The sequence below is a fragment of the Amphiprion ocellaris genome, chromosome 7 (genome assembly GCF_022539595.1).
Source record: "Amphiprion ocellaris isolate individual 3 ecotype Okinawa chromosome 7, ASM2253959v1, whole genome shotgun sequence".
NCBI classification, from domain to species: domain Eukaryota; kingdom Metazoa; phylum Chordata; class Actinopteri; family Pomacentridae; genus Amphiprion; species Amphiprion ocellaris.
The window spans coordinates 30,864,256-30,889,645 of NC_072772.1; the positions used below are offsets into that span (position 1 = coordinate 30,864,256).

Consider the following 25,390-nt stretch of genomic DNA (forward strand, 5'->3'; position numbering starts at 1 on the left):
TGTGTGATATGGAAGTGATTAATTTGACAAAACAACTTTGATGCACATACAGAGTTCAACAGAGCAGCTGAAGTTCAGTCTGCTGTCGAGCCGCATTCTCTGCCAGATTTGAGATTAATGCTGCCGGTTTCTGCTCATTACCGCGGCAAAACAAATGTGAGCAAATGAAGTCAGAAGCTGTCAACATAATGTTCTGCCGCTGACGTGCCGTTGCTTTGAACTAATGTGTGTGCAACAAAAGGTAGAAGTGCTGTGATAGACTAATTGCGAAGCCAACCTGGGCGAGGACTCCGGTCTAGCCTGGTTTGTTGAGGTGGTGTTTATTTTTGATTTTCTTTTGGAGCTCGTTATGAATGCTGCTGAGCTCTGGGTGTTTCCTGTAGGTGGTTCATCTCGACAAGGAGGAGGAGATGCAGAAACTTCCTCTTCAGCCTCCTTATTACGACATGGCGCCCTCCGAGTCGACCCCCTTCACCGATAAGCCGGTGAGTACTGAGCTTTATCTAAGAAGGGGTCATCCACGGTTTTTGGTCTTTAGCGACGAAAGGGCGAAACTTTCTGCTTGGAGGTTGATTCCACGATAAACGACGCTTCTATTCAGTCGTTTGTTTTTTTTTTTTTTGCTCATCTGGTGTTAAAAGTAGAAGGTGAACAGTAAATCCACTGACTAAAGCCCCCTTATCTCATCATCTACATCAGCCCCTCTCATCTTGTATGTAAACCCGGCCCGGCCTTGGTGGAGTATCCTGACCCCAGCACTTCCCCGCTCGCTCTGCCCTCCGCCTCACCTCCCCATCCACTTCCTGTAATCCACCGTAATTACTCGGGGTGTTCGCCTGGCAACCGGGCGCAGATAGATTGCAGTGTGATGCTCTGCAGTACACCATCACCCCCTGAGTGTTAACTGTGGGCTATGAAGTGTTTGCCTTTGCTGTATCAGATGCCTCTTCTGACTGTGGTGAACCTCCCTCAGTGGCGCAGATGCTCGAGAGTGTCGGGAGGTGGTGGGGGGGAGGAGGATTGTTTGCTTTGGCTGGAAATTTCTGCCTTTGAGCGAAAAGAATGAAACTCTGTGGAACTTTTAGACAACGTGCGCGCTCGGAAACAAAACCCCTTCAGCTGTGTCTCCGGTAAATGCGAACACAACCACAGAAAGCTAACGGGCGGACTATTTTCTCTAAATTAGTGCTGCTAATTTTACCTGCGCTGCTAATGAAGGTAAGGTGTCACGTTGCCGGTGACAAATAAACAGCTGCTGTTGGTGCAGATGGGAAAGTGCTCATGTGCAGAAAGTGATAGCATTAACATGTGGGTGTCACTCGTATCTCCATACACTGCAAAATCTCATCACCAGTGCAGTGAAATCAACTTGTACTCCAGTTTCATGCCAAGCAAATTTAATATCTGTTGTTTACTAATTCAAAACAATTTCAGAAGTCATTTTCATTTGTGCAAATCTTGATACTTAAAGGATAAGTCTGGTGATTTTCTATAGTTTTTCTTATCAAAGACACAGTAAATCATTCTCCGGTGTGTCCCTGGTTGCTGATTTATCCCCTAAAAATGCATCTCTGTGTCTCAAAGTCAGATATTTAGATTTTTTTCTACTTTGAAATGACTTAAAATGTGAATATCTACATAGTCCATGCCCCTCTCATTGTATTTAGCAATACATGTAAGAGTTGGAGACTGATTCTGAAGAAGAAAAATGCAAGCTGACAGGATTGATTCCTTTGGTTTGTTACGTATATAGTCTGACTTGGTGTTTTTTGCCATCTGTATACTCCACCTTTAAGGCGGGAATACTCAGCTCTTGATGTATCTTGTGTCTAAAAAACACCATATGGACATGTTACCAAGGTGGAAAATTTTACTTTGCTAAAACTAAAGGCTCTATGAAGAATAAAGAAACTATTAAAAACACATCACTGAGTCACCACCACAATTAACATGCCCCTTGTTTATTTTTATTCCTCCATTCCAGCTGCTGGAAATACTCTGTAGAACACCAGATGTGTGCTTATACACTATTATCTACACTATCGGTCAAAAGCTTAGAACACCTCAATCTTTCAGCTTTTTAATGAAATTCAAGCAGTTCAAATCCAATGAATAGCCTGAAATAGTACAAAGGCAAGTGGTGAACTGCTAGAGGTTATAAAAAGGTAAGATTGCCCCAAACTGAAAAATAATGTACATTTCAGAATTATACAAAAAGGCCTTTTTCAGGGAACAAGAAATGGGTTAACAGCTTGAAGCTGTTCTGCAGCAATGGAGGTTGATGAAGTCTTGAAAGTCGGTGCTGCCAAATCCTACAGGTGTCCCAACTTTTCTAGATTACTTACAACCCCCTCTGTCTGCAAAAAAGTTACACAGAGACATTAACATGAATAAATTTCAATAAAAAACTGGAAAAATTGGAGCGTTAATATATATAAAAAAAATCTATTGTTTTTCATTTTAAAGTTTCATAACCTGGTTAGAAAGTCTGAAAATGACATTTACACATCATTCTTCGGTGAAAAATTCAGAATTAATGAATGTGCAAATGTTTCTGAGGAAGTTTTTTTTTCCACATATTTCCACATCACACTTGTTTAAGTTGTGCAATAAACTAAGATTGCCTCCCAAACTAGTTTTTACTTGCAGGTACTCGCCTAAAACTCAGAAACTTTTCATTTTCAGCAACTCGATCTGAAAACAACTTTCCAGCACCAAATTGTGAATATACATCATCCTGTGAGGTCAAACTAATCAAAATACATTTGTGAGTGAAGTGGGACTATAACGATATACTTCCCTGCTATTGTTGCCTGGAACTGCCTTCAGTCAGAGCTGAGAGACACCGACAAGGTCAGGAATTCAGAAAGTTCACAACGAGAAAATTATAGAAGAGCCAGCCTTATCCTTTAATCCTGTCAAACTTTTCTTTTTCACAACTTCAGCAAAGTAAATTTTGCATTAGAACAAGTGATCCGAACGGATATTTTAATTTATTTTAAATCCTTGCAGCAGGCTTTTGACTCTTTTCTTTGTTATATCGGACAGAACCTTCACTGTATAATGTGTTTCATGTTTCTCTGAATTGCATTTCTTGTGAATAACTGACACTGACTTAATAATAATTATGTTTCATGATATCGATGCCCACAACTGAAAGTTTATGTTCACTTTGTTGTGTTTTGTGTTGCTGATGAAGTGCATGTTTTGAGCTTGATAAAGCTGCTTTCCATTGACGCTTTAAATGACTCATATTTCTCATCGAACTTGCAGGTATAACTCAATTACCATCATTCTTTTTCCCGAGCGAATTGATTGAGATATTCTGTGTACTTATTCAAGGATATTAAACAATCATCTTCAATTCTATGCTCAATGGGACCGGATCTTTAATTTTGATAATCCTTAGACACTGAAGATAGATTTTTCCTCAGATTCATTTCTTATCTCTGATAACATTCCACTTAAATTGAAGTTTAGGGCTGCTCTTAAGATGAATAGAGTATCACAGAGGTTTTCAAAACACTATTTGTGAGAGACATGCATTGACTGCCGAGCGTCGAGTGTTACTAATGATGATTCTCTAGGGGCAAAACACTATCTGCCAATTTTGAATGCAATGTGGCTGTAATTTTCCCCCTGATTGCACTCTGGTCATGACAAATATTCCAGATATTTAAATATCCAGTGAGTGCAGAGTGAAGTGTGAGTGGTGGGGAAATATGCAACGGCAGAGAAGATTGCAAAGTAGATTTGAATTATTAACAGGAAATTCTGTCAAAAGCTTCAATCGTTTCTATGTAATCCTTTCTCAGATGGAAATGTGGTACACTGATGCAATGGTGGGGGGACAACAGGTATCATCCCATTGCATTTCTCATCCACAAAACCTTCACCCTCCTCCCCCACATGCTCCTCAGGTCGATATGGGATGGCCGACATCTCCGCTTTTACCTTGTCACAAATGTTTCTGTTTTAATCCATTGATTTCATTAAAGCAGAGAGACTAAAAGCAGCCATTTTATCCCGTCTCCGTCTTTCTTGTTTCGCTGCTGTTGCTCGTTTTATCTTGAAAAAAAGCAGCAAAATGGACTCTGGTGTTTTTACACTTTGAAACCCTAATCGGCAAAATAAGAGATTTGTCCATTATCTTTCGATTCCCACCAACATTCACTGGTAATTCTAGGTTGGTGGTAATATAAACATCAGGTCAGTCCAATTTCCATTTATATTCCTCTGTGCTGGAACAACCAATTTGTTTTTCTTTTTGTAAAAATTACATGTTATTCCATTTTTTGGTCTGGCTAATAATTCCAGTCAGAAGGAAGACATGCTCAACAAACTGACTGTTCTGTAACTAAAATGAAGTTTTAATCATTGTCACCTTTAATGAGAAAATCAAATCCTCATTTGTTTTAATGTTGTTGTGTTGCCCCCTCCTTTTCCAGCATTGAATACATTAATATGTATTTCACACCGTTTTTGTCTTGTGTCTGAATTCATAATGTCTCAAATTATTCTCCTCTCAGTGATCTTGAGAAGAACGCATCAATCTGAGGAGTGTTTCTGAAATTGGATAAACAGCGCCGAAAGCTTTCATTGTCATTTATTGATTATCCCATTAAGAACATTTACTCAATCATCCACTTGGCCAATTGCTCACCGAGTCAATCGGTCTGTCAATCATTTGGACTTGTTTTTGTGCTCCGTGGTCAGATGCTGGTTGAATGAAGGTCTTTGTCTGTGTTTACATGCACACTGATATTTCAGTATTGAGGAAACCACAGCAGCGTCTCCATTAACACATGCTTCTGGGCTCCATGTGCTGCACAGTCACTGCGGTTACAAACATAATCAGTCAGCTCATACGCTGGTCAAGACACATAAACTGCTGTCCTTGCAGCTTGAGAGATCACATGGATGTGCATATGCAGCATTTGTTTACTTAAGAGTGTTTGTTTTTGTTTCAATCCAGTTTAAACGCCCAAATAGTCCGAATATTGCATAATTCCTGAGAGATGCACATAGACTCTTGGAAACATCTGTAAATGGAATATTTTTTCTTTCTGCTGCACAAGCAAACGCTTGAATTAAACTACTTTACGAATCCAAACAATACAATAATGTCGTTATGTGCATAGTAAACAAAGATTGACTCCTTCTCCATCTCAAGCCTTTTATTTATTGCTCAATATCGATTTCTGACTGTTATGAATTTCTTTGTCCATCGTCTTGTTCGAGTGTCTCATTAATCAGTCATTTTCTTTGTATATTTCGTGCATACACTACACGTTTTTCTTTTTTTTTTTTTTCTTTTTTCCACTGTGGGCTTCCTCGCTAACACTGCTGCTCACCAGCTCCAAATGTCCCCATGACCATCCGACCTCCAGTCGACATTTTTCTCATCTGTCAGTCTCTCTCTCTTTCATTTTATCGCCTTTCTCACTCTCATTTTTTTTGGCTGCCTCACTCCTCACACACCTTTCGCCTCTCTTGTCTCCAGAACTCTGGCCACAAGGACTGTGATGTCCAGTATGCGGAGCTGGATACTGCAGCTTTGGCCTCCTCTCCCAGCCCACGAAGCTCTGCTCACACTGGCCCTGGGGACCTTGTCGAGTATGCAACCATCCAGCCTAGCTCACACTAGCGCATGCCATTATAGGCCTTTCCCCTCAGACTTTGGCCTCAAGGTACACAGACTGATGCACTCCATCCCCTTCATTCGTACCCCTTTCACACGCACTGACCTCCCTTTATATTCTCCACATGGCTCCCTTGTCTACCTTCCTCCTTAGCCTCTGCCGTCTTTTGATTTCCCCCTTGCTGCTCTGCAGAAAGTTGGATTGAAGCTCAGATATTTTCAGGCTAGTGTTTGACAAAAAAAAAGAGAGAAAAAAACGGTATTCGAGCAGTTCTTTGGCACAACAGAAACATATTGAAATGTAAATCTAAAGGCACATTATTGCGAGAGATCATAAGATCAGCCATACAAGTGCTCTGTTATTTTCAGAAAACATCATGTAGAAATGTGAGTCACTGGCAAGCGTGAAAACAATTTTAAACATCTTTTACTTCTTCTCTTGATTCTCTTTCTGTCTCTGTATGCATGAATTCTGATTGTGGAGAAAGCCATAGAAGTAGAAACATTTCCCTACTAACAGCAGCGACGTGGGTGATTTAGCTGCACAAATCTTTCTGCATGAACATTTTAGGAGGAATGCTGAAACACTCTCCGTCCACGCAGTTAGAAAATGTGTCGTCTTTATGTCACTGTTTGCCTTAATAACAATGACAAGATGTCTTATGTAAAGAAAGAAAAGCTTTACGGAAGAGTCGAACACATACAAAATGTGTTCCTCAAGTGATTATGTCGTACTTGACAGCCCTGATTGGTAGCGGAGCAAATAAGGCTCTCATCCACAAGCCTGTGCTCTGGTATCTCATCTGAACCCCACAGGAGAAGAGCTGGGAGAGAAATGCCTCCGTCGCACACAAACGCAGCCCTCTGCACCACTTGAAATCATTATTACACACATACAGCAAAGTGGGATATAAGGGGGCTCAAATTGCCATGTTGCCAGACTGGTTAGACTGGTTTCTATGGCAATTCATAAAGCAGGTAATTCTCCAGGCAATTCAGGAGGCTTTCTTGAGGCAATTGTGGAGACATGCAGAGGCGCACTGCAAAGTGTGTGTTATTGAAATACTGCAGCGACAATTCGAAGTAAATGCTTATGTAAAATGCATTATGGCATAGAAGTAAAATGTAATCTGGGATGTTTTTTGAAAGTTTATGAGTGTTATATACCTTTGTGTACAGAACAGAGCAGCAACGAGCAGCTTCACCCGATGACACAAGGACACGTTATTAATATTTGTCGTCTTAAACTGCAATTTTGGGTTCGCTGTTGAGGTAATTTGCAGGTGTGAAGAATTTAAAGCTACATTACGTATTCAGTCACTGGCAGCCCCCATATGGCACCCGGAGATACAGATTGAATCCTGAGCAGCGAAGTAGCCAGAAATCATAAGACGAGATGTCCATAAACAGCATTTCTCAACCCAGCGACTCTGTGATGCTTCACACTGAAACAAACAAAAGAGCAGTTTTTCTGTGGACAAAGCAACCGGTTGCCAGGAGACCATTTGTATTCTACTTAGCTCTAATTATTTGCCTCTTGATGACTGGCTGACCCAGCGCAACAACAACTGATAAATGAGAAATTCTTCTGTGCAACATCAATAATACAGGCCCAGACACTGCAGTCAGTTCAATTAAAATTTCCTGGACATGCATGATAAGTAAGTGTGACATCTGTTGTGAAAAAGCTTGTCTGTCACTTAAGCAGCTCATAAACACGCACAAAAAAAGGCGGAAGAACTTCTGCAGAGAAAATGTGCTTTAGTTAGTCGACTCACATGGAAAAGATCTATTTTTTTGAATGCAGATTAAGTGTGACAAACTCTGCAAGTACAGAATAAACTTTCCCATCCCCTATACAAGACCTGTATGCATATATTAATTAGTTTTCACATTTATATTACTTATATATTGTTTATCTTAAACAACAGAATTGCCATATATCTTGTATATGTCTATGTAGAGGTGATGGTGGCTGGATGGTGGGCGCACAAAACGCAAGAATCTGACAAGATTTTGCATTTTTGGTTACAAATTGTTAGGTTTAGGCAACAAAAACAGCCACTTGGATGGGAAAGGATGGAGATTTTGGTCAAAAATGAATAAAGCAAACTATTCTTAAGTCTTATACTTCAAACCACTGTTGATATTTCAAGTTTTAAGCCACTAAAAACAGCCAGCAAATGTAGGTGTAAGAAGAGAATTCACAGTTGATTTCTTGTACAATACGCTAATGAAAAGAATTTTGCATCACGTAGTATAACTGAGTGGATTTATCGTCCCTATTGTCTGTCAGAGAGGTTTCTTCTGTAGAAATGTATTCATGTTATGGCATGAATGGTGTTTAAGTAAAATGATGAATGTACCATTAGCACACATAAAAGGGCCCCAACTGATGCTAAGAATAATAATAAAATCATCTAATATAGTGAGAGTTGGTCAAAAGCAGCGAATGTAAAATTAATCAGAATAATTTGAAAGAGATGGTTTCAGTTCATATTAGCCTCTTATAAAAGAACAATTTCCGCCCCAAATGATGCAGCTGTTTCTGTCAAGTGTTACCAACAGGCAGAATCAACTTTGATGTTTTCAGTCATCTTCTGTCACTCTTTTTACTTCACAGCCAGTTTAAACGAACCCCGTCTGTAGTTAGCTATTACAAAGTTGTTCACCCAGTTACATGGTGCCGACCAATGCAATCACTGGCGGGATTATGTTCTGAAGCAAACTTTTTTTTTTAAATAGATGAAATGTTCCCACGCAGTTGTGGTGAATGACAGACATATGAAGTGTTTAGCCACAATATTTGAAGGAAAACAAAACAGAAACTACAGTATCAGGGGTTATTATACAATTTTTCCCTTAATTTGTTAATAGAAAGTGTAAGAGGAGTAGCATTGTTTTTCTTTCAACAAAATATTTACCCTTGCAAATTATTTGCAGTAATAAAAAGCTATATACTGGGACACAGCGTTGCTTGAAGGAAACATGCTCAGCAGCAGAATAACAAAAGAGCCAAACTGAGCTTGGCTGCTCTTATAAAGTGCTAATAGAAGCTCCCTTGGAAACATGGCTGCTTGTAATTTTTTGGGGGGAGGGGTTTGTGATGCATCTCTATTTTTCTATATCTTCATTATCATGGATCATGCAGAAAATTAAGCCCTTATTGATGCATGATTCATGCATGAGGGTGATTCATTACTAATTCACTTTAATAAAAATACCAGCGTGCATGCTGCTCATGCCATCACCTTCAAAGTGTGACGGTGCAATATCATAAAATAGAATATTTAGTATTGAGCCTGTTTTTATCAGCAGTAAAGTCTGCCACCATTACTAGTGAAACAAAGAGTCTCTCTCTCTTCGCTGCTCTCCACTGTGCTGAAAGACCCACAGCTACTTTTTAATCATTTTTTTTAACTCTCATTAATAGGAATGATGATAAATAAAAGCTTAATTAAGCGCTTTACAAGTGCTGTTTCTGTTGTTTCTGACCACAAAAAAAGTGAATTCCCCCCGAAAGCCGTGTTGTAATTCGCACGCTGCCCAGCAGAGCTTGTGGAGCAATAAACTTCTGACAATAAAGTCGGTGCCTGCAGGTGGATGTTGAGTCGAAGTAGAGAGAAGCTGCGGAAGAAGCAGCTGCTGCAGTTGTAGTAGCAGTTTAACACATGATCAGACAAGCAGTGTGGCAGTAGCATCAGGAGCACAGTCAGCTTAAATACGCTTTTTTATAGCACTGTCAGTGTCCTATAGCAACAAACTCTACCTAAAGTATTAATATTTTAGTTTAAGAGGCTGGATTTAGGCTATATTATATAGCTTCCATAAAAGTCAATAAAACTGTTTAGGATCGATAATAAATAGACAAATATAAGTTGATGTAAAACCTTAAAATGTACATTCAACCTGACTACTGGAACAAATACTCAGAATTAGCAGTCAGAACTTAATGAAGATGTTGAAAGGATCCTTTTTTTTGTGAATAAACAAATAATACATCATTGAATTACTCCTTTCCGCTGGACCCCTGAGTGATTAAGACTAAAGAAATGAGCAGATTTAATTATCCTGCATACAACATCTCTGTGCTTTAATGCAAAGCCGTGTGAATACAATCTGTATTAATATCCCAGACGTGCCTCTTGTATTAAACCTTTGGCAGCTGCATGTGGGAGGAAGCGTCTCAAGGTCTTCCAAAATATCCACAATAAAACATCATTTATTCTCCCTTTGTGTTCGCAAAAATCGTCATTGCACTCTTTTTTTCCCCTCGAAATGAAGGTAAAAGTGAACACGAGCTCGAGGGGAAAGAAGAGTTTCATTTTAAAACATCATTAAGTCTTTTAAGACATTGTTGGAGGTAAAGATGAATGAGAACATGATATATTATTACAGTTTATTGGCAGCTGTTTATTAGAAAGGAGATGTGAGGAAACAGTGCAGGACAGTGAAATTAAGTGACAGTTTATCTGACTAAAAATCACACCATGGATGCACAACTGAAATAATTTGCACCCATAATTGGTTTAATAAACATTTCTTAAACATCTGGATGAATTTTTCCCACCTACAGGATGTTTCAAAGCTGCTATCTCACCTGAAAACAACAACTTGCTTCCACATTCTTGAGACAAAGCAGAAAAATAATGAATATTGATCCGGGTCTCATGTCAGTTTTCTCTTCTATTTAGTCAGCAGCTCTGTAACTGCTGCTTTTAATGCAGCAGAGGAACAGTTGCAACATGAAAGTCCTCCAGGGAGTCGCCTGTTGACATTCTCTGTTTGTAATAAGCCTCATCTCTACTGGCTCCAGTCATAAGGTTACATCACTCAATAAAATCTCTGTTTGCTGAGCCAAAGACTGAACCGCTGGTTCATATCCAGGGCGACAAAATCCTCACTTAATTCTCTGAAAAGGTAAAAAAAAAAAAGTTCACCCTTGGTCAATGACTTAAAAGAAATCGGCAGAATAAATCGGCCGACTGTTAATCACAGCCTGATTGTATTATTCTAGCATCCGTTTGCTTTGACAGAGTTATTACATTTTTTTAGATATGAAAACTTATTTGGGCCATGCTTCCCCGAGGTTATGTTATCTCGCCAATATACTGCTGCTCAAAATGACTTCAAGGTGAGTCAGATTTCATTTAGATTAACCCTCACTTTTAAATTTATGCATTTATGATGGTTCTTCTTGTCGGCCTTTGCTTTACATTTGTGTAAAGTAAGAATTAAATCCCAAATCTTTTATTTTAGTCTGACCCGACTGTAAGTGAAACGATGTGGGTGCAATTTGCAAGGAATAGTTTTGTAAAGAAATAATTAAGCCTCTTGAATTCTGGCCACTTAGTAGTTGTGTTTCACGGATGCATTTTGCAGCAAATTTTGAAGGGTCACATTAGATGATGTTAATGGAAATGGCAAAATTTTAAAAAATGTCTCCAATTTTGCAACAAAAGGAATGTTTTCATGCTAACTTGAGGTGATTTTTTGCCTTTTCCAAAGGAGTTAATGTGCAAAATAGAAGATGGAGACACCTTATAGCAACCAATAATGTAATAACGGTCAATAACAATGAACTAAATGAACTTTTTAAGACAAAAACATAATAATATTTTGCCAATAACATAATAAGTTATTATGTTATTGGCCTAACATTAAAAAAATCCTTTGAAAATGTAATAACGGCAGCCGATAATGTAATAATACATAAATAGGACTGCATTTTCTTGGAAATAAGTTATTACATTATTGGCTTTATTGCATTTACAATGGCCAAAACTGCTACTTTATTAGCAGGTATTGTGTTATTGGACGCTGCACACCTTTTTGAATAAGTTCAGACTTACTAAACATTGAATTCACATGACTGCTGAGCTTTTTGCACTTCTTTTGTTGACATCGTGTCAAAGATATCAGCTGACATGCAAGAAAAACTGCAACATTACCAATTGAAAACAATTTTTAAAGATTTCTCTTCATTTTTCTCTCATAGATGGACAGTTTTCCTTGTTTTTTCCTCTTAAAGGTTTTAACATGGCCTGTTTTTTCACTCAGAAGCAGCAAAAAGCCAAACAGCAAACCACTCACCCGCTGTGTTCGCTTTTTGAATAATTGTGAAACCTTTATTGAGCCATTTTGAATCTGCTGTTGTTTTCTTTCTGTGGAAGCTGATGGATGGACTGAAGCTTGATTCGGCTCATGTTTGGTTTTTGATTTACACATCATCGCTTGGCAGAAATAACTTAGCAAAGACATTAGTTAGCGAAATGACAGAGTAAAGTTTGAGAAAACATCCATCTTTTTTGCACATTTTTCCACTTACAGTTTGTATTTATTAGATAAAAGCAGACCTGGATGGAATGCAGAATGATGTCTTCCTGTTGTTCTTTCACTCTCTGAGCCTTTTCCTCTGCTAAGCACTTTCTGGCGCTGGCTGACAGAGATGTGAACATGTGAGGGAAATGTGGAAAAAACAGCTAAACTCTGATATCCATTCATTTGCATGACATTAAGTTCTGCTTCCCATTGGAAATAAATTCATATTATCGCTGAATGAAAGTAAGGTCATGTTCCATCCACAAGGATTTAAAATTCAGCTGTATTGATTAGTATGTTGAATTACAGCTGCTTTTGTACAAATCTTTAGATTTTTTTTTTTTTTTTTTTTTTTTGGGATGGATGCGGCCTGCAGCCTAGATGATGAGCAACATGGGAATAAATCAAACCAACGTGGTCAATAAATCCAATTACAGCTCATTTAAATGCTGGAACAAGTAAGACGTAATTTAAGAAACAGTGGATCAATGGGGACTGATGGTGCAATATGCAGCAGAAGCAAAGCATGTGGACTCATGTAAAACAGAGAGAACTGTGCTAAAGAGCTAAACATACCCACTCAGCTGCAAGTCTCATTAGTAAAAATGCCTCATTGCTCGAAAGTCAGAATAGTATTTTTAAAGCGAGACACTTGTTTTGGCTAAAAACAACCAGCAATGTAGGTTTGAGAAGGGAATACACCATTTTTCTCCAAAGAATGTTGATTTTTACCACAATAAGCTAATGGAAGGACAAGAATTGAGCATCACATAGTATAATTGACTAGATTTATCTTCTCTATTGTCTGTCAGAGAGGTTCCTCTATAGAAATAAATTCACGTTATTACAGAATGGTGTTTAAGTGAAATGATGAATGCAGCATTAGTGCACATAAAAGGGCCCCAGTTGATGCTAAGAAAGGTGCATTTATTAAAGTAATAATAAAATCATCTGATAAAGTGCGAGTTGGTCAAAAGCAGTGAACATAAAGTTAATTAGGGTAATTTAAAAGACACAGTTTCAGTTCATGTTAGCAACCTATAAAAGAAAAAAAAAATTGAGCTCCAGATGTTGCTGAGCACGTCTGAGTCAGCAGGTGTTGCTGCTGTTTCTATCCAGTGTCACTAACAGGCAGAAATAACTGAGAGAACTGCAGAGATTTGATGTTTTCAGTCATCTTCTGTCATTTACATTCACTTTGAATGAGACCAACCCCGTCTCATTTACATGCTGTCTGTAGTTATATATTACAAAGTTGTTCACCCAGTTACATGGTGCCGACAAATGTAATCGCTGGCGGGATTATGTTCTGAAGCAAACTTTTTTTTCGAATGAATGAAATGCTGTCTCACAGCCGGGGTGAATGAGAAGCATATAAAGTACAGGACGGTGGCACCAGGATTAGGTTAAAGTAAATGGAAGATTGTGGCTTTGGATAAATGGTAAAAAATGTGCTGCATTTCAAGCCACTGCAGACTTTTTCTGTATTAACCCATACATGTATGAGTCATTTTTCTAACACAAGACAATATGAGCCATATATTAATAAACACGATCAGGAGCTGCAAGTGTATCTTCATTTGCAGAGTTTTAATACCAAAGAAAATGAAGCTCTGAACCAAACTGCCACCAATGACATCATGTTTTCAGAGAAAAAAGATTGCTCTAAAGGATTGTCATATAATTTTTGGCATTCTGATACAAGCATACCTGAGAAATATTGCAAAAAAGTCATTAAGAATATGTATTAGAATAACTTCAGGGAGTTGAATGCATTATGTAGGCCCGTAGTACCAGAGAATATTGCTAAAAAATCATTAAAAGGTATTTGAAGAACTGCATGGACTTGAATGCATTATGTATCCCTGACCCAATGTAAGCATCTGAGCATGTTCTTGACCTAATATTACCGTCTATAATTCACATTTTTGAGTCAGTTTATCCTGGAACAGAGTTAGACCTCTAAGTTTTGCTCATCAATGCATTTTTAATTGTTAAAGTGCTGCCAATGCTTAAACATAAAAACGTTTAACAATGCTGAGGTTAGTCCAGGTGGATGCAGGATTTCAAAATAGAATGCAACTCAAGCACACATTTCATTTGCAGAGTTTCAGTTTCAAAGAAAATTAAACTCTGAAGTAAACCAGCTGCACCACCATCATGTTACTGAGACAATAAGTCAATCGGACAAACTTCTGTATCATTGTGTCTGACTTAAGGCATTATAACAGCAAGACAGCAACGTTACCATGAGGTCAAACTAGACATAACATTATTAGGAACCTCATTTTACTAGCTATCGTGTTTTTAGATAAAAACATTGCTCTAAAGGATTGTTTTATCACTTCTTGCCATTCTGACACTAGCATACCAGATTTTTCAAAATAAGTCATTAAAATTTATTAGAATAGCTGCAGATAGATGAATGCATTATGTAGTCCTGACCCGAGGTATGCATTTCAGTTCTTGACCGTATAATACGCAATTTTTAGAATCAATTCATCCTGGAAAAGACTTGAAACATTTACCGTGCTGGAGTTTGACCTCTATGTTATGTTTAATCATACATTTTAAATGAATCTTTCACAAACCTTAAGTGCTACCAGTGCTACAACATAAAAAAAAGCATTTAATAATTCTGGGGTTACTACAGGTGGAAGCAGTATTTCAAAAGAGAATATAGTGTTTTAGTGGAAAGCTAATAAAAAATGTTATCAGTGAATTTTTCACTGAAAGGTCCAGTTTTGCCTTTTTTGTAATTTTCCAAATACATTAATTAACAACATTTTCTCACTGTGTTGATAGAAAACATTATCCAGTCTGCTTTGCATTTCAGTCTAAATGTCTTTGCTGTTTTCCTGATGAGTTGTATGTAAATGTCATTTCTAGCAGACGTGGTTTCCGTGAACTGAGGGCTCAGTCATTTGTTACTCTGCAGGCATTTAGATGTTCCACTTCCAAGTCCATTCCTGACATCCATTTAAACACAATTTTGTAATTTAGGCTGATAACGCTGATAAATAGTCTGATAAAACTCCTGCCCGGTGCTGCTTTAATTCTTAAAGCCTACCAAAAAAAAGACCTTTGAGTCGTTTCCATTAATGACCTTCTTTGCATTTAATTTCCCTTCAAAAGTTATTATACATCTTCAGATAGGCCATTATCCTAAATCATCAAATCCCTGGGCTCGCTGCCCAGAGTTTGATGTAGAATCTCTGAGAGTGCTTAAAAAGAGAGGAGAGACATTCAGATTGACTTCTGCTCAGGATCAGCACCAGGTGAAAGAGACTACGGTCATAAAAAATGTATGGATAAACAAGATTTATAGGTCAAACTCAAACAGGTTAGATTTTAAAATTCTTTTTTTGTGTAAACAGCCAGAAAAATAAAACCCAACCAAAGCTGAACTTTGCTAAAAGCTTTGAAATATAGACAATAATGTCAGGTCAAGAACATGACTGGAGATATTTAAAGCCCACATGCATTCAGTCTGACCTTCATACCTCCAGGTTTAGAATAAATTATCTGAGGTGGCTGGTTTGGAGAGTGTTGTGAAAACTATTGGATTCATATAGGATTTTATTTTGATGGGTCTGACTTTTCAGACTGTAGCTTGACAGCTACCTCTTACATGTGGAGGCTACGTCTGAAAAGGCAAGAAATAAATGTGGAAATCCAACAAAACAACAAATAACACAAGAAACCAGTGGAAAGTGGGTCTCTATTCTTTTGCTCAATAAAATCTTTATTGTTGTCCACTGAAAACCCATTTTAAAACATAAACCACTCTGGGATGAAGACAAAAAATAATCCTTAACTTGCATTTTTGTTAAGGAATAGCTTAACATTTTGGAAAATATGCATTTTTTTTGTCCTTGGAGAGGCTTCCATAAGAAGATTAGCACAGCTCGTTTGATAAATATGCAGCTGTAGCTAGCTGCTACACTAGCTTAGCTTAGCATAAAGACTGAACTAAATTTGTCCAGTCTGCCTACTGATATTGTCAACTCATCATTTTCTAATTTGTAAATACATACAAAGTGTAATAACAAGTTAGGGGGTTTACTGGTGTGCCATTTTATTTCTGAGCTGCAGGAGCAGCTGTGACTGAATGTAGTTACTGCTAACTGCTTAAATAAGGCCTGTTTCCACTGCAGAAACCTGCAGGCCATTTCAGAGTGGTCTGAACCTTTGCAGGACTTCTTTCAGGGCTGTTTTCAGGGGAGAGTAAGGCAACAAGCTCCTGAGTAGCCCTGAAAAAACTGATATGTCGCTCTTGATGCTAAATGGTCAAATTTGGAGAACATGACTTGCACAATTTTTCTAAATTTGCGATGCTCTGGTCAGATAGCAGCTTCTCGCTAACTGTCCCATCAAAGTAGAATTCATCATGTAAGTTAAAGGCTGTTTGTCATTATCTTGATGCACTTAGAGTTGATGGGAAGTTGTTAGATCCTTTAATGAATAATTCAATTCAATTCAATTTTATTTATAAAGCACCAATTACAGTCAAATTGTCTCAAGACGCTTTACAGAACCCATATGCCTGGCAAGGAAAACACCACCACCACCATAATCACAACAAAAAGAGGAAAGCTGAAGGGCTGGTAAGAGGGGCTGTTCCTGCTATTCTGTGACTTCATGCAGTGCCAATTTTAAACCTATATAAAACCTTTTTAGCCCATAGTTTGGTTTATAAAGATTTATAAAGAAAACCAAAAAGAAGAAACATGAGCTTTACAGGATTTACCAGGCAGATTTTGTTACCTTTAGATAGTCAGGCTGACTGGCTAGTTCACCTGTTCTCCATATGCTAAGTCAGCTTAACATACTAAACTGCGTTCTAGAGACATTGCTCTACAGTGAAAATCATATCATTTTGCACAAAAAAAGGCTGTAAAATTGTGAGCTGTGTGCATCTTTAAGGGGCTATTCATGTTGTAAGACCAGAGCTTTACATGGATGTATTTTCACCCAATCTATGCTGTTTTCCTAAACTTTAACAAACAGTTTTACATTGTAAACACAGCAAACAGCAGCAGGGACTTAAATGGGGTCCCACTTGTGAAAGAAGCTCAAGTTGACTGTAACCAATGCCACTGTCGCCCCAATAACCTCCTAATGCAGGCTTTGCAAAGTGAGAGAAACTTATGAATTCCCTGACATGGACACAGACCAATAGAAAAAAAACAAAACAAAAACATGGACGTCTCACAATTTTACAGCTTTTATTGTGAAACTAACATGTTTTGCATTGTGGACCAATGTTCCTGTGTTTGCAGTGAGATGGTGTAAGTTAACTCGCTTGTGGTTTTTCATATTCAGAAAAAAAAAGCCAAATTATTGCTTTAACCCTGGTGTTGTCCTACAGGTCAAATTGAGCCGTTTTAAAGTTCGAAAATGTGGAAAAAAATAATATTTTCACAGTGAAAATTTCCACATTTTCAACATTTTTGGGAAATTTTTGAAAATCGCTTAGTGGAAAAAAAGAAATGTAAAAAAAATGTTTTTTTAAGAACATTCACAAAAAAATCAACCAAAATCCGGTGAAATTCACTAGGATTTTGGAAATATTAGAAGTTTTACTGATATGTATGTAATAACTTTAGATATTTTTAGGATTTCTTTGGAAGATTTACTCATTTTTTGAAAATAATTACTAGAATTTTCTTGCCAAATTTGGGTTTTTAAATTTAAAAAAAAAAAAAAAACTTTTAAATTATTGGAATTTTCTTCTCGAAGGTTTTGCACATTTTCAGAAATTTGGGGGATTTTTTGTAGATTTTTTGGATTTTTTCAGACAAAGAAACAATATTTTTTGCTAAATGAAGACAACAGGAGGGTTAAAAAAATCAAAATTAGTTTCAGCATACATGGTTCAACCAGGCAGGTGAAGCAGGTAAGATGTATCTCTCCTGAAAGTGACATTACCAAACACAGAATCAGACTTTTTCTGCAGCAGTTTGCCAGAGTTTCAGGTCTGAATCCCAAATGTCCTCAGACAAACCTATAAGATGGAGAAAAAAACCCTGCTCCTCAGACTGTTGGTTTTAATTTTACTCGAAACCACCAAGGCCCTCTCAGCAAACAAAGAAATGAATAACCTGACAAAGTGGAAAGTTTTCTCGAGTGGTTCTTGATACTGACCTGAAACAAATAAGCTGTTGGGATGCTTCTGTCAGTGTCTGCTGCATGTGTGTCAGGAGAAGTTTACTTGCATGTCTTCTGCTGTGAGAACAGCAGGACACCTTCACACAAGCTTTTGTCTTTCTGGGATTAACTCTGCTTATCTCACAATCATCCCTCCTCACTGTGTGATTTCAAATTACAGCTTCTTCTTTTCCTTCTTTTTCATCTTTTATACAACAAATAGCAACACAGATGTTAAGATTTTATCAAATGAACAAACAGGCTTTTATTTTACTTTGCTTGTGGCCGGCTTATGACAAAATCCTCGACATACCCCCAATGTTTTACCCATAAAATATATAGTTTGTGCTTTGGCAGCTTTTTGTGCGATGCAGATGTCCATAATTTCACATTTTGTTAAACAAATGCAACAATCTGTAGGCAGGTTTAAGTCTGTTTTGTGGTTTTGTTGCCCCACCGAAACATTTTCAGAGTTGGGATCGTCGTTTTCGTAGATGTAGAGATGCTTGAGGAATATTCGTAAGTTTCATCTTCACTCTCATCCATTTTCATTTTCTTATTTTTGCATGTCTGCTATTCATCGCTTCATTTCACAGTCATTGTAATCCTTTTTTTTTTGAAAAACACGCTTGAAAAATTCCTTGAAAAGCTATTGTTGAGTTCAGAAACCGCTTTGGGCGGCTTGTTCATTTTCTTTCAATTACTTTAATTTGTGGACCTTCAGTTATAATGAATTTCAAAAGCAGGAATCTTAATTTCTCTGAACTCCTTCAAAAATAAATCCAAAAAGCAGTGAAGGGCTGAGGGCACTATATTCATGATCAGTAACCTTACTGAGCTAATTCTGTTTCTGTCTTGCATTTAATATAAAAAGTAAAACTCTGTTGAAATGAGCACTGAGCACTATGGATGGAAATGTCAACAAATTTAATAACAAAACACAATTACGATGCCGGAAACTTGACTCTCCACCTACCTAAAACACAGACTGGTGCATAGTTTAATTTAGCAAATGCATTAATAACAATGAAGCAGGGAATTCACTGAGTTAAATCGAACCTACTTGTCACCTGCATGTGGGTGTTTAATTGCCTTTTCCTTTAGTGAATTAAATCTGTGCCGTCGTATGAGGATGATGTGCACAAGACATTTATCCAGGATCAGTGCTTTGGCTAAAAACAGGGACATAATTACATGCAAAATAAATACGCAAACCTCTGCGCCTCGTTTTTCCTGCAGGCTCAAGTTGTTGACTTGAACGCAGAAGTTGCAGAATCCGGTTGAAGCAGTGACACGATGAGTGACACCCCGAGGACGCCGCTCCACCGAAGATCTTAAAACCATTATAAACTTTCAAGTAGCACCAGAGGCGTTGCATTTTGAAAACAGATAAACAGCCAGACAATGGACCCTTCAAACGACATGATGTAACAGCAGGATAATGGTTGCAAAAAAAATAAAATATTAAAAGTAAAGACAGTGGCAGGAAAAAACAAGTCTATTTTAAAAACTCCGCTGTCGCACAATTCTGTCTGGATATTTGATATTCAGCAGTGTAAATATGATAATTACATGGAGACACTGCTTTATGAAATCATGTGCACATATGGAGCTTGTGGAAACAGTGCATAATGTCATCTCTGGAGTGAGAGTTCTTTAGTGTGAGAAAATGATGCCAACAGGCTTATTTTACATTTAACAATAAGACAGAGATGTGTGTATTTACCAGAATGTAAAAGAAAACATGTTCTGGAGTTTGCATCACTGGAATTGGAGGTGGATACTTGATCGCTGCTAGGTAGCCTAGCCTGTTCTGCATAGATTCTGACCTTTTTAAAACCTGTTTCTGGAGACAACCCAACTTTATCAAAGTAATTTTAATCTCTGTGCCACTTTTAGTAACCAGATGGGGCCGTTCATGACCCCAGCGGTATATTTATAGGTGCTTTGGTCATTTATGAAAAAATATGTATTTTCTAACCTTAAAGGCTTTGATTTTATTGTAAAGTTCCACTTCTATGCTCTATACTTTAACGTTTTGCATGGCTAACTGACTTAAAGAAGCAAAATTTACTGCTGCAGAAGCCTTGAGGAAGATACTTAATGTCCACAGTGATGATTAAAAAAACTGCTTAATCAACGGAGGTGAGTTTCATTTTGCATAAAAAAAACCATAATTATTCACATTGCAACATTACTGAACAGAAAAAAAAAATCATGATCAATGCAAAAAGAGTTATTAAAAATCATTTCTGCATAAGTTTGGGTCACGTGATGGTTAAATATCTCCAGTTATTGTGAGGACGTAAGTGTAACCAAATACAACTGCCAGCTAAATGCAAGAATTTTAATCTCCTGAAACAAAACAACAACTGATGAAAGTAACAAAGTTAGTTGTAACATCCACATTCAAATCCAGACTAAGGTCTAATCCATGATAAGTGCCACCAGCTCCAAACCAAACACCTTTTTTTTTGTCTTGTGCAAAAAGTTTGCACCATCTGCATCCTTCCTGCTCATGAAAATAGGGGCCCTCAGTGTAAAGAGTTAAAGGGGTAGTTATGCACATATGGCTTATTTAATGCCACATCTGGTGCTTTAATGAACTTATCTTACAATATGGCTTTAGAGTAGCATAAAATTAAAAATGGGTTATATATAACTCGCACAATTTGTACAAACAGATATTAGTTAATCCGACCCTTCTGGCGTCCTGATCTCTTAGCGAAAAGGAGCATATGCATGAAAAATGAGTGTTGAAATTCTGGAGGACGTTTATGAGTGAAGCTGTCAGAAACACACGCTCTGCTGTACTGAACTAATCACTGGAGGGAAGCTCTGTGACCCTGCTGTGTTTTTCTTCTCCTCGCAGGACTCTGGGAGGCATCCAGAAGAGCTGTTGAACCCGGCCGAATACATGAGCTACCAGCGCGTCTGCAACATGGAACCCTTCCCCGAGTCCCAGCCCGCCCCGGCCTACCCTCCTGTCACCTTCCTGCCCCAGCACCCCTACCCCCAGCACCCACCTGGCAGCGGAAGCGGCGGTGGCGAGCCCATGTACTCCAACACGAGCTTCCCCGCCCACGGCCCACGAGCCCCCTACACCTTCCCCAAGGAGCAATCCGTGTGACATGCCACTTATCTTGGCAAAGGCGATAGTGCCACAAATGCTTTTCAAAAGCTCCTCCGAAGAGATGTGCATCCGCCCCACCCATACCTCGCTTCTGTTTATTCTATAGGCTACCCCCCGCCAAAATAAAAGCATCCCTCATACCCCCCCCCATTGTGTATAGTGTGCTGCTGCTTGCTCCACTCAAGCTGTTAGGACCCCCGACACCTCGTGATGTTAGCGTAGCCACCACCATCTTCCTCCACCCTTCACCCCCTCACTCGTTCATCCCGTTTAAATCTCTTCCTCGCTATTTTTGCTTTTTCGCCAACCGTCTAATTGTGTACAGAATATGCCATTGTATCACTCAAGATGTTATTTTTCTTTCCTAGTTTTCTTTCTATTCTCTCTCTCTCTCTATCTCTTTTTTTTTTTTTACATTTCCCACAGTGGTAGTGACCTTTTCTAGCGACGTGCTTTTATTTTTTTGATTTTTTGTTGTTTTTTTCTGTTTTTTCGTCTGTCAATCATATTGCTTGCTTCTTGGAAAGTCATATACTATACTGTATGTGTGATCAGGGTTTTCAGGTGAAAAAAAAGAAAAAAGTAATGCCATTTGATTTGTAAAACTAATTATCAATCTTTAATGACATGGACTACCCCTTTAATGACAGTTAATGACAGGGTTGTTATGTGAAGATGTGAATTGGCAGCCTTTCAACTGAATCCCCTCATTAACTTCCATAATAGCTTTGCTGTTATGAAGTTTGACCAGCTATTTTGGACTATTAGAGGAGAATTTTATCCTCATTAGCTAAGAAGAAAAACAAAGGGCTTGAGATCCAACAGTATCTACTTTTTTCTTTCTCTCTCATTCTCCATGTTTTATTATCCAGTCATTCAGTTTTTTTTTGTTATTTTTGTTATTATTGTTATCTACCAGTAGTTGCCAAAGACATAGTTTCTTTCAGTTTTTTGTCCATTTTTGCTTTCATGCCAGCGTTTACATTAAAACTATCTTGTTTGATGGGAAATAAACCACAGTTGATTGGCGATGTGCTACACTTTCCCAGTTTACATTATCGCTTTACCATATGCTGTATTTTCCATATCTTTACATGAAAGTTGAGGTTGAGGTTCATTACTCCGTGGGTCCTTTGTGTTTTGCGCAGAGTTATCAGCTGAACAGGAGTTTTTCCTTAATGCAGGTGTAATAAGGTGAAGACAATCACATACTTGGGGTTGTCCTGGGAAAAAACAAACAAACAAAAAAACACAACTAGTTTTTAAGTTGCTAAAGGGAAAGGCTTTTTCAAGGACAGCCCACACATTTAACATATTTAAATATTTTTTGAACATGATTTGTACTAATATAGCCTGAAGAGTTTCGAATCAGTCAAAGAAACAGAACTGAAGAGAAAAGCTCGCTACTGTATTTTTTTAGAGAATGCTTAGTTATATACGATAGCTTAGTCCACTTATTCTCACAGTCCATTTTACACTGACTGTTCATTTTCAGACCATACATAAGCTACTACGCTTGACGAGCCAATTTCTAGATACTGCCTCCCACACACAAAGCCCTCTAGACACAGCAAATTTGTATAAACTGGAAGTTCACATTTTTTGCCATGTCAGACATACGTTTGGGGAAAAAAAAAACAATTAAAGAAAAGAAAATACTTGTGTTTGTGCTCGATGTGAAAAAATAAAAATAAATCCTTGAGGTGTTGAAGGTAATTTAGTGTTTACTCTTAATGGTGGTTAATGGGATAGAGTAAAACTTGTGAGACTTTCTCCTGTGCTCACCTTGTTGTCTTGCAATGGCTCGATATGTGTGCTAGCATTTAGTTTAAATAGTGGTCTCTGGTTTGAACCACTGAAGGAGTTTGTTATTGCTGTACCTGCTGTGTGAAAAAAAAACACTGAAACACATCTTTGTCTTTTTGTGACACATTTGCTATTCACAAAATCCTTCCTTTTCATCCTTCTTCTTCTTCTTCTTCTTCTTCTTGTTATTATTATTATTATTATTATTATTATTATTATTATTATTATTATTATTATTATTATTATTATTATGTGTAAGTGCTATGACTTGCTGAAGAATATGCTAAAATTGGCATTTACATGTATAATTTTTTTTTTTTTTTTAACTGTATTCATTTTAAAATGTCCTGAAATTATTTGCCATGTTTGTTTCCACCCTCGACCTTTTGTTTGGTGTTTTGTAAGACTGTAACATTTAGTTTTTATTTTTTTACCATATACATATATATACAGCACATTTCTGTTGACATTTATTGCACATTTGTGGAAGGAAAATACCCGAAAACATAAATAGGGTTATGACCTTTTTTTTTGTTGTTGTTGCCCAGGATGAAATATTGAAACAATGTGAAACTGTCTAACCTGTTTTTGTTTCTTTGTTTTAGTTTTTTTAGTTTTTTTTTTTTAGTTATGTTTGATGTAAATATTAACAGTGTAACTGATGTGTGAAAAAAAACAAGTCATGCAGTTTAACATTAAACTTCACAAACTACCCGTTGTGCTGTAGTTGTTATTCTGTTGTCCCGATTGCCGGCACAAGGCATTTGTGTTTGTCTCACGCTTTAAACAAACAAGCAAAATGAGATAAAAACATTAAAATAGTACCTAAAAAGTTAACACATGCTAGCAAATATGGACCTGTGAAAGTCCACAATTGTTTAAAAAAATTTAAAACTACTTCTGTCCAATCATCTCTGACTTGCCTGACATTTTTAAAATAGAAATATATACAAAGATACATGTGAAATTTTAGCTTGATATATCAAAATTTTATATTTTAAAATTCCCCTTTGACCTTTTTGAGGCTATGTCTGGATGACATCTCAGAAACTATTGGGCACTAAAATCTTAAAGTTTTGAAACTCCAAAACTCTATTTGGATTAGGCTGTCTATTTTTATTTATGTGGTACAACATGACCACTTAAACAGTTTTTAAAGTTCAGAAAAAGCTATTTTTGTACCTTGTACTTTTTTTTGTTTTGTAGTATTGTGACAAACAACAACATATGGTTCAGAAAAAAATCACTCAAAGTGCTCAAAGATAGGACTTTAAATGGCATCTTCTTTCATTTTGTAACTCAGCCATTATCAGAGAGTATTTGATCTATTTGTTCAATATTGGAGATTCTGAATCAATGACCTAATGGGAAGTAATAGTGATTTCAGTCAATTCAGGATTTTATCTTTAATAGTTCCAGAGATATTATCATCCAAACATAGCCTCAAATGTTAATGTGCACAAAAAAAAAAAGAAAAAAAGGGGGAATTTGCTGGGAGTGGAGTGATGGACAAATATTTAAAAAATATATTTCTGAAAGTACTCTGTATATCAATCTAAAATTCCATAGATACCATTTTAATTATCAATAGGTTCTGATGAGGCATCTAATGATTTGAGATGAATAAACCAGCTTCAGCTGATAAATGCTCCTCAATGGTCACTAGCAAGTCAATGACTTTGTCTGCAATTTGGAACTCACAAAGTAGCATTTGGGGGGGAAAGGTGGCTAAGAGCAGTATTAGCAAGTTGGGAAATGAAAGCAATAATCCAATACAACCAGTGAAAGAGAAAAGCTAGGAGAACTGTAATATTTGTGATTATTCTGTATGTCCACTACAAGTGATACCTTTGACAAGTGACTATACCACTGTTAACAGGAAGGTGTCTGGTTTGAAAACCTCAAAGCATCTCTACTTTTTGCAGATGACATGCTTCTGTTGGCTTTATCAGGCCATAACTTTCAGTGTCACTGGGGTGGTTTGCAGCTGAGTGTGAAGCGGCTGGAATGAGAGTCTTCAAGTCTGAGGCTGTGGTTCTTTACCAGAAACCAGTTGATTGGTCCTCTGGGTTTTTTGGGGAGTTGCTGCCTCAAGCGAAGGAATTTAAGTATCTTGGGATGCGATTCAGGAGTGATAATTGAGCATGAAATGGACAGACGGATTGTGGCAGCATCAGCAGTAATGCCATAGCGGTGAAGAGATTTACCAGCTGATCTACGGTCTAACCTTCACTTATGGACATGAGCTCTGGGTGGCTACGCTCAGCCATGAGCTCAGTCACCCGGTGAGAGTTGAGTTTCTACTCCTTGAAATCGAAAAGAGCCAGCAGAGGTGTTTT

The 25,390-nt window shown here is 37.6% G+C and overlaps 1 protein-coding gene across 9 annotated transcripts in view; it reads left to right on the forward strand.

The window, feature by feature from the left end:
* Nucleotides 1–23,765, forward strand: part of nectin1b (nectin cell adhesion molecule 1b) — a 156,236-nt gene extending 132,471 nt beyond the window's left edge. For 2 of the 9 annotated variants that reach the window (XM_055012429.1, XM_035952909.2), the window contains 2 exons: nt 384–485; nt 20,985–23,765. In XM_055012429.1, the coding sequence (XP_054868404.1) occupies nt 384–485; nt 20,985–21,242 (360 nt within the window). In that variant the 3' untranslated portion in view covers nt 21,243–23,765. Of the gene's footprint in view, nt 1–383; nt 486–5,503; nt 5,691–20,984 lie in introns of all 9 variants that reach the window. The other 7 variants (XM_055012434.1, XM_055012436.1, XM_055012430.1 and 4 more) reach the window with 5 other exon arrangements.
* Nucleotides 23,766–25,390: the final 1,625 nt, after the last annotated feature.